General features: G+C 42.2%; 2 protein-coding genes across 3 annotated transcripts; one reads left to right on the top strand and one right to left on the bottom strand.

The window, feature by feature from the left end:
• Positions 1-91: 91 nt before the first annotated feature.
• Positions 92-8,443, bottom strand: LOC127373232 (pre-mRNA splicing regulator USH1G-like). Of its 2 annotated transcripts, none has more exons than XM_051417503.1 (3): positions 8,066-8,443; positions 4,093-4,540; positions 92-3,252 (listed from the first exon to the last, which is right to left on the bottom strand). In XM_051417503.1, exons 1-3 carry the CDS (start codon positions 8,227-8,229, stop codon positions 2,431-2,433), a joined length of 1,434 nt encoding a protein of 477 aa, XP_051273463.1. In that variant the 5' UTR covers positions 8,230-8,443; the 3' UTR covers positions 92-2,430. The 2 variants fall into 2 exon arrangements, with proteins under 2 accessions (XP_051273463.1, XP_051273464.1); XM_051417504.1 differs by lacking the exon at positions 8,066-8,443 and adding an exon at positions 6,738-7,845.
• A 1,373-nt stretch (positions 8,444-9,816) lies between these two features.
• On the top strand, positions 9,817-14,236 carry LOC127373231 (proton channel OTOP3-like). Its single transcript, XM_051417502.1, has 7 exons — positions 9,817-10,514; positions 10,616-10,752; positions 11,945-12,003; positions 12,123-12,268; positions 12,929-13,611; positions 13,702-13,866; positions 13,960-14,236. Exons 1-7 carry the CDS (start codon positions 10,139-10,141, stop codon positions 14,128-14,130), a joined length of 1,737 nt encoding a protein of 578 aa, XP_051273462.1. The 5' UTR covers positions 9,817-10,138; the 3' UTR covers positions 14,131-14,236.
• Positions 14,237-15,219: the final 983 nt, after the last annotated feature.

The raw sequence follows: 15,219 nt of genomic DNA, 5'->3' as shown, positions 1-15,219 counted from the left end.
GACACACGAAGGGTGAGCCGAGGCAAAAGCACATACTCAGCAAACGCCTGGTTGCTTATATGAAAACATACTCACACACACACAGGGAGAGCACCAATATTTTCCACTTTATTTTAATAAAAGATAATCACGGTTGTGGGTACATCTTCAGATACAAAAACTGTTTTTTAAAATACTCTCAAGTGCACAGACAGACAGACCTTCAGTGAAACCAAATACGCCTCGGAGCAACCTGAGATAACAGTGTTATCTAGCACACACTCACATAAACTCACAGTACCACCACATTGTTTTTACTATTGCGACAGTGTTTGCAGAGCAACAGTCAGTCTGGGGCCATTTTCATCCATATATAAACCCCATATATAGTAAGTCACCATTGTGTATGTGCCATGGGGTAAAATAACATGTCATAAAGTAAGAAAACTGTACATTCAAAGGATTACATTCACTAATACGTAAATCATTCATCGATGCATGAAGTGTTACAGTAACAGTAATTTCACTGGAAGAGAATCCATACAAACACAATACTGAATGTGTGTACATGTGTTTGTATATGTGGCATAAAATGTTTATTACTTCTTTTCAGTGTGATGACTAGACTCCATGCTACCTTTACTGACTGCACTGGGGAATAATAACAGTACATGGAGCCTACATCATGCATGCATTCACTGTGTAATAATCCAGTACACGAATAGAAAAAAATAACATTATGTATAACAAATAAAATGTATGAGATCAACATCAACGCCTTCTAGTCCTCCAAAGCTCCATACCACAAGTGGCCACTAGGTGGTGCCATTTAGCCAGGTAGAAAAGCCATCGGTTCTTGTAAAAGGCTCAGCTGGCACACCTGCACACAGGTGTTTCAGTTATTCTGGCTGATTAGATCTCTGTGCAGGTTGAAGTTGGGTGGAGCCATGCTAGGACTTTGCTCCGGTCGCACATACTTCAAGAATCATCCACTGTTGAGTTGTCACACCTTCACAAGTGCAACAAAGGTATGAGTGAAGTTAGGAAGGTCTCCAGCGGAGGTGTGTTCAGCCAGCGTAAAGGGAAAAAGCTACATGGGAGCAAAATGTAATTGCAGGAGCTTAAAGTCTACAATGAGATGCTAGATTATTAGGTAAACCCCTGCCTTAAGACTGGTGTTAATTTAGCAGTGTGGTCATTTTGGAAGCTGTGGACCTCATTAGATTAAGCTAGCTGCAGTGACGGGTGGTTGATTTAGTTAAAGTATTCTATCTACATGTATGTTTTTATTTTAATAGCTATCTACCATTATATAGTAAATTAAGTCAAAAATTCCACGAATTTAAAACTGACTGACTCAAACAAACATGCTTTAACATGCTAACAGTTAGTTTGCTATGTACAGCTAAGGATGACATTGACATTTCCGAGCAGATATGTTGGGATGTCAGCTAGTGAAGTCGATCACAGAGTTCTGGACGGAGGAAGATCACCTAACCAATTTGTTTGACACAAGCCTTAAAATTTACCCATTTACCCATGAACGGCTCCTAATTCTCAATCCTCTCTTCTTATTGAGAGTTCTCATCGTTTCATTAATAAAACCTAACTGTAGACAGTAATCTAAAATCCTCAGTTTATATTTTAGGATGCTACAAATGATATCCAGCTGCAAAAAAAAAAAAAAAAAGCTGGCTGTTGAACAGAAGAAAAGAGAGTTTTTGTTATGGAGAAGGTATACTGTTCCGTCTAGTTGTGAACTGGCAGGTTCACACCAATGCAATTTATCCAATTCCAACTCTGTTTATTGACCCCAGAATGCAGAAATATTCAAATAAACTAGGCGAAAATAACACGTTTATAAAAACTCCATAGAGTTTAGGTCATCTTGTTTCATATGATACCAGTATCTTCACTCTAGCCTCTGAAAGACAGTGTGGAGTGGCAGAGGTAAGGACAATGGGGTGGCCAATCAGATGTCGGGGTGAAGAAACAACCCCTGCCTACAACTATGGCATGTTGGAAGTGATGGTGTTGAACTTGTGGCTCAGTGTGCTGCAGCTGGTGTAGCTAGAAAAGCTAAAAGTCTGGACTCAAGATGCTTTTTCTATTGTCTCAGTTGTCTTGGACTTGTTGGTATTTGCACTCAGACTCTCTCACCAAATATTCTAGTTTGTGTCGACCGATTCCAGCGATAGCTTATATGTTATTTTTTTTAAGGTAACTTCCTCCTTCAAAACAAAACCATTGTTAACAAATTTCTATCTTTACCCTGCATGTAACTAATTGACTAATGACTGGGTCAACAGCAACATTAAGGCCATTCACAACTACTCATGTTGGTCATCTACACTACATGCTGACGCAAACAGTAGCTTATTTGTGACAACAAAAAATTATCAGAAAGGAGAGTGGTGCTTCCCATATAAAACAAAATGTAGATTCTGAAGTTCAAAGCTCAGTATCCTCAATGGCCTCTGGTTCATCTAGTGTCTCCAGACGTCTCCTACAGGCATCCAGAAGTTTCTTCCTGGGGCCCAAAGGGATATGAATGCTGCTGAGGTCCTGATCTGAACAAAGCAGCAGGGCCTGCAGGTCGATCTTCTCACGTCTGAAAATCTGCATGAACTCACTCAGGCTTTGAGAGGCCAGGAAGGTCTCCAGAGGACTGTTCTCTGGCTCCAAGTCCTGATCCAACGCAACATCCGTCTCCTCCCAGGGCAACTCCTGAAGGTTTCTTTCTTGCAAGCTCAAGGCGCTGCCAATACTGTCCTCATCGAAGCTGGGCGAGCGTCGAGGCAAATGTCCTCGTAGGCGAACATTGGGCGCCCGGCCCACGGGTTCACTCCCTGCTACACTCCCTTCATCCCGTCCCCCGATTCCAAACATACCTCCACTCATATAGTTCCTCCTAAACACCATGGTGCCGAGTCCGGGTCGGGTGAACAGGGAATCCCGTCCGGAGTCGGCACTGATCTCCGAATACGCAGCCTCGTGGAGGCCCGGGTCGCTCATGGCACGGGAGACAGTATCCGCGTCGTCGTCATTGTCGCGGGGGAACATATCGCGGATGTTGAGGCGCGATCGCTCCTTGGAGTTTGTGTATGTGCCCTGTTTGAGGAACATGACGTCATTGCCAAGCTGCAGGCCGGACAGCGAGCGCACACTTTTCCTCCCGTCCTCGTAGATCTTGAACGTCCCATCAACTTGCTTCTTCTTCTCCAGCTTCTTCTGTATCTTGGCCTTGCCCTTGGCTGTGGAATGCAGGGTTGCCTGAGAGGAAAGTATAGACAGTAGTTAAGAAACAATGCTGAATACCATTCAGACCACCAAATGAATAAACCAAATGTTACCACTCAAATAGGGCCTTGACCTCTTTTCAAGCTGGGCATTGTTCCACTAACCTTTGCCAGACAATGTCTTTACTCACGGAGGGTTTCTCTCATTTGTTTTCCTAGAAAGTTGAAACCTTCATATTCCAACACTACATATACTCTGTAGGGATTTTGTCAGACACTAACAATCTGAGCCTGTTAGTGGGAAAACCAGCACTTTTAGTGTATGTACTTTGACCGACGCAATTGTCCCCAAGGCTTGCAGATGGCAGTCATAACAACTCGTTTCGCAGCTATTTAAAATATCTAACTAACTTTGGTTTTACAGCCTACAACTTCACTGTTTTGGTTCATTCCCACAGCTCTCATCAACACCGTTCTCTTCTAAACCCACTCTATGCTACTTGGCTAACCCTGCGCCAAACAACAAAGTTAGAGTCTAGGTGATTCTTCAACCACTAAATTATTATTATTATATTATTTCCCAATAACATGACTCCAAATGAACGCTAATGTTGCTCTTTGTCTGCTGGATGTGTAAATAGGCAACTATTTGCAACATTCATATCAATATATATTCTTCATGAGATTAAAGTATGTCAATGTTGTTCTGCTGCCCCCAAGTGGCCAAAAAAGAGTTAATACTGCTTTAAAACTCAATGCTAGCCTAATAATATTTATTTTTATTAATATGTTGAGAACTGAGAGCTAACAGAACAGTTGTTAACCCAGAAGTGGACGTGATCTATTTATTCTACTTTAACATAAAGACAACCACCTGCGAATATGGCATGTTGGAGGTGACAGTGTTGAACTTTCGGCTCAGTGTGCTGCCGCTGGTGTAGCTGGAAAAGCTGATAGCGTCTAAGTTGTCCAAAGCTGCTGACTCCTTCATGAACCTCCTCTCCATACGTTCCCGGTGCCTCCTCTGGAGCTTTGCACAGTCTTTGATCCGGTGCTCTGCGGCGCGGAACGCCCTGTCCTTGAGTTTGCCGACCAGCTTTGGGTTGAGGGTGATCTGCTTGGCAGCGATGGAGTCCAGGTAGCGAACACAGTCCATGTGTCCCTTGGTGGCGGCCATGTCCAGCGGTGTGTGGTAGTCATTGTCCAGACACCACACATTGGCACCGAAGGCCACCAGGAAGGACAGGCAGTTGTGGTGGCCATTTGCAGCTGCCAGGTGGAGCGGTGTGTTTCCCCAGATGTCACACTTGTCCGGGTCACCTCTGGATGGGGAGGAGACGAGAGGCCATGTTGGATCTCAACAATATTTTTACTGAAATTATTTTTTAAAGAACCACTTTGCATGTTTGAGCTAATTTGAACCTTTTATGAAAATCAACTTGTGGAGACTTGAAACTTAATACTCAATATTCTTATATTAACAATGAATGAATGAATGTGAACTGTAAATTAACTCCTTATTTGTGGCCTGTTTTCTGCAGAGGTTTCTAATTTCGCATTCGGCACCAAACAGATGTTTTCTTACAGAGATCTGGCGTGGTGCAGAGACGTAACCCAGGTTCACTGAGAAACTCAACCTCACTTTGCTGATCTTCTTACACAACAGACTAAACTTAAGTAAGATGACTCACATGACCTGCAACTCTGTCAGTTCATCTCCTGGACAGTGAAAAGGACCCTTAGGTATTGTGTGTTATTACTTGAGTTAGGTAATGATGACATCGACCTATTTATATCCATCATAGGGAAACCGATGTGCAGTATAGAGCCATATAGAGTATTTTCACTTCATGAGCTGTAGTTGCTGAACATGTTTAGGATGTTTTGGCCGCTACATCTCTTGGTGCAGCTTTTCAAATGTGACTATTTGCTACATTTTAATTCATTGTAAACTGAATATTTAGTATATCAGACAAAACAAGCCATCTGAATCAATCACGTTGGACAGTTTCACTATCTTTTGACCTTTTACAGTCTAAATTTAAGATTATGATAAATCATTTACTTTAAAAAGTGATCAATAATGAAGAAAAGCATTACTTGTAGCCCCAAAAAGTGTAAGGTTCCTCATGACTGCAGTCTTTTTCCACCAATATTAGCTGCATGAGTATAATGATTTCACTTGAGCGTAGTTGTACACATCACATGGATATTACTGTGATATCAAAGCACTACCCATAATGATGTGCAAGCAATGACAGCTCGAACAACAACAACACACACTGGACTTTGGCTTTTACTGAAGCACATGCAGCATGTTGACTTCTCCACACGCTGTATCCTACAATAACATCTGTGTTTGTGTTGAACTGAAGCCCCTCCTCTTCCTGTTTCCTCTCCACCCACATGGCGCTGCGGCTGAGCCCTCATCAATAATTGAAGCGCTGCAAGTTAACATGACAGAGGTGACGTTGCATTATTTATCCCACACACCAAGAGTCTTTTTTTGCAGACACCCAGAGACAGTGTTACCACACATTGCAGGGTCACAGAGCCCTGATTTCGGTTCCCGTCTGCAGTGCCACACCCTGGCAAAGTGCACAAACATCACACTTGATATTAGAGCAAATAGCATGAGGTTTATTTTTATGTTCAGCGCATCATATTTTGCTTTTTCCTGTCAACTGAAAAGGGCAGTTAAGCAGATCATATTGCAGGAGGTACAGGCGGGAAATGCATCACTGTAGTAACACCGAGGAGGAATCACACCAAACTATCTCACATAGTAACTTGACCGTCTGCAGCTCTGCCAGCAGCTCTGACTCACAACACACAAACCTCAAACTGTTTACTAGCAACATGTATGGCTCGGTATCAAACTTCAGTTCCAGGTGCCGGACGAATCTCTCTGGATAGAAATGTGCGAGTTCCCATCCAGTACAGATCACACAGCGAGACCCGGAAACCAACCAGTACTGTCTGAAGACTCAGTCAGCAGGTCATGGTTGTCCAAGGAGGGTTGAGTCCAGAGCAACTGATTGGTTAAAGATACTTTCACATCTCAGCCAAGAGGCTTCTAACTGACGGGCAGGGAGGTATTTATTGGAATATCACCCTGTTTTTAGCCTAGTGTGGCTCTCAGGGTGGGAACTACACGGGGTGCTGAGCTCCCCTGAAAACAGGATATGTGAAACTTTGGGATGGGGTTATTGATGTAAGAAACAGCTCAGGAACACAGAAACAGAATCTTCTTCTTCACTTTAATGAAGGATATAGTATATTTTGTGAATTGTGATAAATTTTGTTTATAATCTTTTTTTTCTTAGGGGGGGAGGAAAAAAAAAAAAAAAAATTTTAAAAAAAAAAAAAAATTTTTTTTTTTTTTTAAAAAAAATCCAGAAAGGACAAACCCTAACACTGACTGGTTTGTCTTCTTTTATTAAAAAATAAAAGGTTTTGTAGCACTAATAATAAAAAGTGAGAAAAAGTCTCAAAGCTTCTCCTCTGGTTGTCATTTACCTTTCGTGGTGAACTTTGACCTGCAGCTCAGCTTTAGTCGTCTTTCTCTGCTTCACATCCACTCTGCGCCGCGTCCTCCGGGGACGGGCGTACGAGGAAGACGCCCTATCCATCACTGTGACCTTTTCCCTGCGTCTGCAGTCGCTCCGCAGCATCAAACTCAACTGCCCTCCACTTCACCGCTCGCCTTATAAACCTGCCACCGGCGTCCTGACATACTGCAGCCTGCAGTAAATGTTACACTGCACTGAAAGGCTGCTTTGTCTGTCTCCTAAACCTCCAACAAAAGACATCTCTGATACATTATGTACAACTTATCACCAGAATATAGACTTACTCCTAAACCCCTTTTATAATTATCTCTTAGAAACACACAGCAAACGCTCTCTGTGTGAGCGTGCACGAGGCTTTCATAGATCATATCATTCATATAATTCACTCTGTATAGACGTGGTTGACCTTTCAGTAACTGATCTGAGTAAAAATGGCTTCTGCATTCTGACTGAATCAGATTATACCTGCTCTGATAAGTGCTATGTAATGGATTAGCCTGAGCCACATCTGTGAGATTAAATGTAAAGTTTATGTTTCACATGTTTGATATCCTGCAGCAAGTGACCTTTCTCTGTAATGAGGCCGTTTAATTGGCTCCTGCAGCGCTGATTGGATGCAGCGATGGGGACAGGAACATAATGTGGCACAATGCTTTTATATTCATGCTAATATGAGGGAGGCACAGATCAGCTTGGTGGTGAATATGCTTGTAGTAGTAGTAATAGTTTTATATTTAAAGCCTTGTTATTCAAATAAATGAGGTTTCTAATTGAAATTCGTCAAATTCACTTATTCTTAATGAACTTTCGCTTAAAAAACCAATTTATGTTCACCAACTCTGACTCATTATAGCGATAACAGTTTCAGAATTAAAGCTTTCTTATTAAAATAAGTAAGGTTTCTAATATAAGGAGGACAAATCCACTTATTTCCAATGAATTTCACTTAAAACACAACTTTATATTCACAGAATTGTCAACTCTAACTAATAATAGAGATTTAAGTTTCATATTTAAAGCCCTCTTATTAAAATAAGTGAGGTTTCTGATTGAATTAGGACAAACTCTCTTAATTCCAATGAACTCTCACTTGAATAAACTGACAAAAAAGGCAAAATAATAATACAAAAATAAAAAAGAATCAATACACTGACAGAAAAGACAATAAAATGAATCTCCTCTGAGAGGTGCTGATATAAGCAGTAACATTATTATTCTGGAAGAAACCCAGTATAGTGGACCCGGTGCTGCAGGTCCTGGTCCCTGTGGACTCACCCTCGCCCCACGATGAGCCGGAGCGCCTCCAGGTTGCCGTGGTACGCGGCCCATAAGGTCGGTGTCATCCCATCCTCATCCGGTGCGTTCAGCTCCTTCCGTGTGGCCTCCTTCAGCACGTCCAGGTAGCCGTCCCGGGCCGCCCGGTGGTACCGGTCGTTCATGGCGGCGCCCTGGGCTCACTCTGAGTCCGGTTCCATGGAGGCTCTGGAAGGTTCTGCCCCGGTGTTTAGGCGACTTTTTAGTCCGGGACGCGGCGTCTCCGGTCGGCCTGGAGCGGCACGGAGCGGGCTGGCAGGGCTGGTTGCTAGGAGACCAACACGAGGCGTGCGGGTTGTCAGGAAGGGGGCGGGGCTAAGAGCGAAGAGCCACGCCCCCTTATAGATATATAAATCTAAAGCATCTAAAGATATTTCATATTATATTCAACAATAACAATACATAATACTATATACATATTGTAATAGAGGTTTATGTAATTGTCCTGATATTTTTAGGGACTTTTTGTACAGTTCTCTGTCTGAATTATGTATTTTTAAAAACATTAATAAATACTTAATATGCTTATATTTTGACAGATTCGCTGTTTTCTTCTCCATGCTGCTCGTTTTATTAATTCTTTAGATTGTTATGACTGTATACCTTTTTTTTTTAATGTAGTGCGATGAAGTAGATGATGGTATAGATATTGTAGACAGTTAATAGTAGTAATATAGATATATACACAATATAATATACACACAATATTTTTTAACTACAACACTACTTTTCATTTTTTTCTATTTTGTTCTGAGTTATTATTATTATTATTATTAGTAGTAGTAGTATCTTCTTACTAATCAGTATATACATATATTTTACACGTGCTTTGGTAATGTAAACGTCTGTTTCTAATGCCGGTAAAGCCCCTTTGAACAGAATAGTGGTATTTCAAGGATATTTTATTGTCAATCATAACAAGGTTGTAGAATGAAATTTAGATGTACTTCCCTTTATGTTACCTCAGTTTACATAATGCATTGTTGTGGAAGAGTTCAGCAGCCTCGCAGCCTGCAGGAGGAAGCTGTAGTCTGGTCTTTGGGCAGTTTCTTCCAGCAGGGTGAACAGGCTGGGGCTGAGGTAGAATAATACTTTATTGGCCAGGTATGTGCACACAGAGTGTGACGGATCTTCAGTTTCCTGCCCTGTTACAGTACAATGGACAGATGCTCCTCCTCCTGAGTGTCACACATTCATTTAAAAGGCATTTATTCATAAATAACCAGCATTTAATCTGTGGTAGCATTTAATAACTGACACACTATACGGGCAGATGGTGTAAACGGACACATGTAGAAAGATTAGTTATATTATAAAAATGCCCATGAGACTCCTTTTAGGACAGTGGTTGCCAACCTGGGGTCAGGACCCCCACTAGGGGTCATGGATCTTTTTATTGCTATTGTTTTGGAGCATGCTCAGTTCCAGCACCATGAACACAACTGTCTTCTAATTTTAACAGAAATGAATGGAAGTCAGGCAAATCTGTGCTGTTTTTTTTTGTAATGGGCTCAAACATGCAGAAACCACCTGTCTGATACTTTAATTTCAAGCCTGAAACCCAGGTTTATCAGTATCAGTCATTAGCTGCTACAGCAGTGATAAGGTTGCATTTATAAATCAGTTCCTGGTGTCGACTGTACGCAAACAGTGACACGACGTGGCACAGAGCCCGGCTGATAAACTCTTTCAAAGTAAAATAACCCCACTGACGTTGAGACCAACTGGGCTGGAGACTGACAGAGACTCTGCGCTGGGGCATTTGGTGCCACGAAGAAACACATTGTTCATGAGGCAGAACGGGGGAAAAAGGTCAGTGTGAAAGGTAAACCTGACACCTTCGGCTTTTCCTACGAAGGTGTGTCGTTATTAATGTGGCCACACCTGCACCAGTGTTGTAAGGTGGGTCTAGGATCAGTGGCAGCTTTCAGACTCATGCCTTCACATGTAGAGCAGCAGGATTTCAGTTTTCAGAAAATCCCTGAAAGGAACTAAAGAGTCTTTCTAGGCACAAAGTAAAAAAAGAAGCTGAATATGAATCCAGATCCTGGAGCCACAGAGCTGGATTCCCACTCGGGGACACCTGGAAATCCCTCCGGAGACGACCCAGTGAAGAGCTCAGACCATCAGATTCATGAGCAGGAGCTGGATCCCGTGGTGGTTTGGGTTCCCAGTGGGAGGCGTCTGATCTCTGGTCTGCTGGGTCTGAACGTGATCCTCCTGGGAGCTGCCCTGGTGGCTGGAGAGGCTTTCAACCCCAAGGGCCTCAGGCACCAGGAGCCCCAGGTGTTCATGCTGCTGCTGATGGGGTTCAGTTTGGTTTGGATGCTGTGGTACCTGCTGTGGGCCAGGAAACAGCCCGGCATCTGTCCACATCAGGACCACCACGCCGGAGGAATCACAGTCACCTGTAAGCTCCTGTACGAGCATCATGAGTGTAATATGTGAGATAATATCTGCTGGTCTGTGGGGTAATGACGTGCTTCCTCTCTCTCTCCGGCTCCGGTGCAGTGGTCCTCATGCTCTTTGCTGCGTTCAGTCTGCTGCTGTCCATCTGCAGGACCGGCTATTTGATCAGCATGAGTGAGTGTAAGTCTACTGCTGAAGTGATCTCTCCCTTCATCGAGGCTCCTTTTCTCACGCTGCAGGTAATTCAACAGAAGTTATCTCAGAACAGAAATACAGCAGGTAGACTGTGCTCTTTAAAACAGTAAAACCCAGGAGAAAGAAAGATGTTAAGGACCATTTAAACTCAAACCGTGTGAAGTTACAGCCTTTAATAGATTCATTCTTAAAAGGTTGTTACTGATTAGTTCTAAGTGGACAAAGCTTTTAAAGTGAGGGCCAGGAGGAAACAGAAACAGAAATATGATATCTGAGTTTTACAGTGTTTATTGAGTTGAGCAGCATTTGTTTGCTTATGAATTCAAATTTGCATTTACATATAAGGGAACGTGTTACTTCTTTAAATAGTCTCACAAAAAGAAAAAGCACATTTATAAAAGAGCAAAAGTGAAGATGCAGAATTCCATTAAACAGTGTTTTTATCTGATCACTAACAAACATCCATTAATAATTCCAATAATCTATCAGTGGCACCAAAGGGCACTCCACAATCGGAAGACACACCTGTGTTCATATCTGTGCAAAACAGCCTCTATAACTTGTGTTATCATATCATTAAATCTTTATTAATATAACAGCAACCATTTAAACCTGACTGGTTGCACAGTTATAAAGCAGAAATTAAAAATGAATGCTAAACTTTTTGTATATTTGTATATTAATAGTTTATTTATAGTGTGTCTAGTTTGTTACTGCAACAATCCCAGTGCTGATCTAAACCTCCAATCAGCTCTTAAACTAAACTCTGTGTCACAATGTAATCTTAACTTAAAAGGTCCATTTATCAGCTTTCACCTGCATCCTATGGTCTTCATCAGTGAACGGGATTGGCTCAGGTGTCATCATGTGACCTGATGAACCTAAATCCGCCTCAGATTTCAATAAAAAACGTGCAAGATGAAGGACAGACCTCTTAAATAAACCTTAAATTATTAAAACTATGAGTTATATTTAAAGTTCATAAGATATCAAATCACTTATGTTCTCAAATGAATGCAAACCAAAAATGCAAAAAATTACCTTTAGCTTATTATTTGCATGTCTCCTCCACACTTCATTTCAGTGTTTTGTCTGCAGCATTAAAGATTGCATTATTAATAAAAAAAAAAACATATGAATAAATGGAAACTCAAAATCTTCCTGCTTTGTTCTCAGGACTCTCTGTTATTCTTCATAAGTTTCCTTACTGAATAACTGCTTATCTTTCTTCGGCAGACGTATTTACTGTGGGCTCACTCTAAAGACTGCGTTCACAGACACAAGATAATCACCAGGTGCATCACTCTACACACGTCATTGACTTTTTATGAATATATTTCATACCTAATAAAGGATGATTGTCATGTGTATCTTCAGGTGTGTTTTTTCTGTACTTGTTGACATTTGCATGCAGGTCCGGACTGATGTTGATCCTCTCTGCCGACCTGCTGCTGTGGCTGAACGCAGTGACTGAGGACACCATCCACGAAGAGATCGAGTTGGAGAAAGAAGACAAGCTCAATTTCAGCAACGCAATCTCAACAGAAGCCGACGTCTCAGGTAGTTCATGAAGGGAAGCTCCATTAGGCCAAACCACACACCCCTGGGTTGTATCGTATATATTTACTTAAGTATTGGAACAACACATTATGTAATAACTCGACAAAATGTCACTTCACAATGTAATAACACCTGTATTTAATATATAACAGCATGAACGCGATATGTAATTGAAGCAGTAGTACACTGAAGTAATGAGAACTTCCTGTTTCATGGTGAAGCGTTGAAACTCGACGAAACGCCACAGACATGCCCTTCGACTCAGAGTCACAAAGACCACAACTTATAATCGTGATGGTCTTCAGATTGCACTGAGTAAATTTGGAGTCGAATCAATTCTCCAGGAGGATTTTGTTAAAATACAACCATTGCAAATCTCAAAAAATGGCTGACTTCCTGTTGGGTTAGGGGTATGGGTCCAGGAGGCTTTTTATTCATCTTGTCATGATTCATTACACATATCGGTGAAATGTGCATCGGCAGCACTCCTGTTACCCAAGCTTTTCGAGAGGAAGAGAGAAGGATAATCAGATTTCAGAGCCTCCACAGGCACAAGCATGAACGTCGTATGCTTTGGGAAATGGTTCAGGCATAATGTGTGTGTTATTACATTATTAGACCTTATTAGGCAACATAATGCATCATGTTGTTGTCGTCCAGAAATCTCCAATTCGACTTTCTGCCAGTGCTCTGCGAGCGCAGCCTGCCTCACCTTCAGGAAAGGCTTCGAAATCCTTTATCCCTTCAACATGGAGTACTACCTGATGGCCGGCTGCATGATCTACGTGATGTGGAAGAATGTGGGTCGCAGGATGAGCCCGGGTCACCAGCACGCCACTCAGAAGCTGACCCTTCAAATCGTCTACCATGGCGGGATCATATATGGCCTGGTGTTTGGTGCCCTGGTCCTCCTAGCCGGAGTGACCGTCTTCATTCTCTACCAGGTTTGGGTGAGCCGGCCAGAGCTCCGCTTCACCGCCTTCCTCATATTTTACGGCTACCACTTAGCCATCATGCCCGTCATGTCTCTGTGCTCGCTGGTCGGGATGCTGGTCTACCGGCTGGAGAGGAGGGCGAATGAAGGGGGGCACAACCCCACTCGCAGCCTGGATGTGATCCTCCTGGTGGCAGCGGCTCTGGGCCAGCTCGCCCTGTCCTACTTCTCCCTGGTGGCGGCCCTTGCTGTGGGGACCAATGGGCCTCTGGGGGAACTGGACCTCTCCTACTCCCTCCTCAGCCTGCTGGAGCTCATCCTGCAGAACATCTTCATCATTGAGGGCCTCCACAGGCACCCGAATCTGCTCGCCAAGAAGAAAGAGAAGCAGCGGAGCAGCATTTTCAAGGTAAACGCGCTCTACCTGTATCTCAGTGAGTGTTTCTTGAACAGGTCGGCCATTAAAAGGGTTTTATTTGAATGATAAACTGTCCCACAGCTTAAGAAAAAGGCTGCTGTGCCAGAACAAGAGGAGAGGAAGACGGATATCTCACTGCTGGAGGGGAAGACGCCAGCTGCTGTGCAAGAGCATGATGAGAAAAAACCCTGGACCACAAGAGCAATTAAAGAAATCTGTGCTTTCCTCATCCTCTCTAATGTCATGGTAACGTGTGTTTAACTGGCTGATTTAAAAAGAAATAAACGTCCCTTTGTTGTTCCTGCATTTGTAAGGTATGTTTGTTCCCTCCTCTTGCAGCTGTGGGTCATCCCAGCGTTCGGAGTCCACCCACAGTTTGAGAACGGCCTCGGGAAACAGTTCTTCGGCTTCTCCGTGTGGTTCGTCCTGGTGAACCTGGGTCAGCCGCTCAGCGTTTTCTACCGGATGCACTCTGTGGGAGCGTTAATGGAGCTGCTCATCTCTGCATGACGCACACTGACGGTTGACGGAGATAAAACAACATTGATAAATTATTTGGTTTCTGTATTGTGTGGACTTTTGGTTTGCGGCTCATAGTAAAAAAAGGTGCAGCATATTTGAAAAGTGTTCCTAGTAAGTGTGTGCCAACAGTTTGTGTTTGCTCAACATGACAACGCCCCAGTGCACAAAGCACAAAGCCAGTCCTGTGAGGTAATGGTTGAGAACTCCACAGATTAGACAGATTTAGAACAAAAGCCAAAAAAAAGGTGTTTTCAGGTCTTTAGGTGGTGAATAATTCCAAACCCAGTCACCAGCAAATAAACATCCCATAAAGCTATTAATGATCCATAATCAATTAACCTATAACCCTTAAAGTAAACTCAAACAACTTAAAGCAGTGGTTCCTACCCCACACTTAGGGTATATATATCTCGGAATATTATATAATAATATATTTCTGTGAAGAAAACTAAATGTAAATGTTATTTTTAAAGTTTAGATTATTTAAGAACTAAACTTTGAAGACGTGAACACTGCTATAGTGACAGAGCCTTCATTATTAGAAAGGTACAAACAACCAAAGAGCTAATAGAACAATGCAGAGAAAACACTGAATTTGTCCAAAAAATAAGCCAATTAAGTCTGTATGATAATGAAAAAATACATAAATGAGATTCTGTATAAAAACCCTATCGGACATTGTATAAAAATTATCAGTAAAACTTATCTCTGATCAATATTCACAGGAAAAAATCTTCCTGCAGTTATTGTGTTCATAGTTTGTGTTCACTGTAGTTTATCAGTTGTTCCTTTTATACATTAAATACAATATGAAACATAAAATATGTCGGAAAGGGGGTCTCCTAAAGAAAAAGGTTGGCACGGTTTAAAAGGCAAAGGTCAGCCCAAAATCAAAAACACTCATTTAGCCTGTTACCTGTAGTTCCATTTATCCTTTTAGGCCGTTTTGGCCAAAAAATATATATTTGAACAGCAATATCTTCTTCCAGAAGTCAAGACCCGATTCCTCAAAGATAATCCACAGACCTTGTTGTGAACACTTCCATGTAGGAAGTATTTTCTTTCTACCGAAATACA

The sequence above is a fragment of the Dicentrarchus labrax genome, unplaced genomic scaffold, assembly GCF_905237075.1.
Source record: "Dicentrarchus labrax unplaced genomic scaffold, dlabrax2021, whole genome shotgun sequence".
NCBI classification, from domain to species: Eukaryota; Metazoa; Chordata; class Actinopteri; family Moronidae; genus Dicentrarchus; species Dicentrarchus labrax.
Note: the sequence above shows the minus strand (reverse complement) of the source record. Positions and strands in the feature narration are given on the sequence as shown.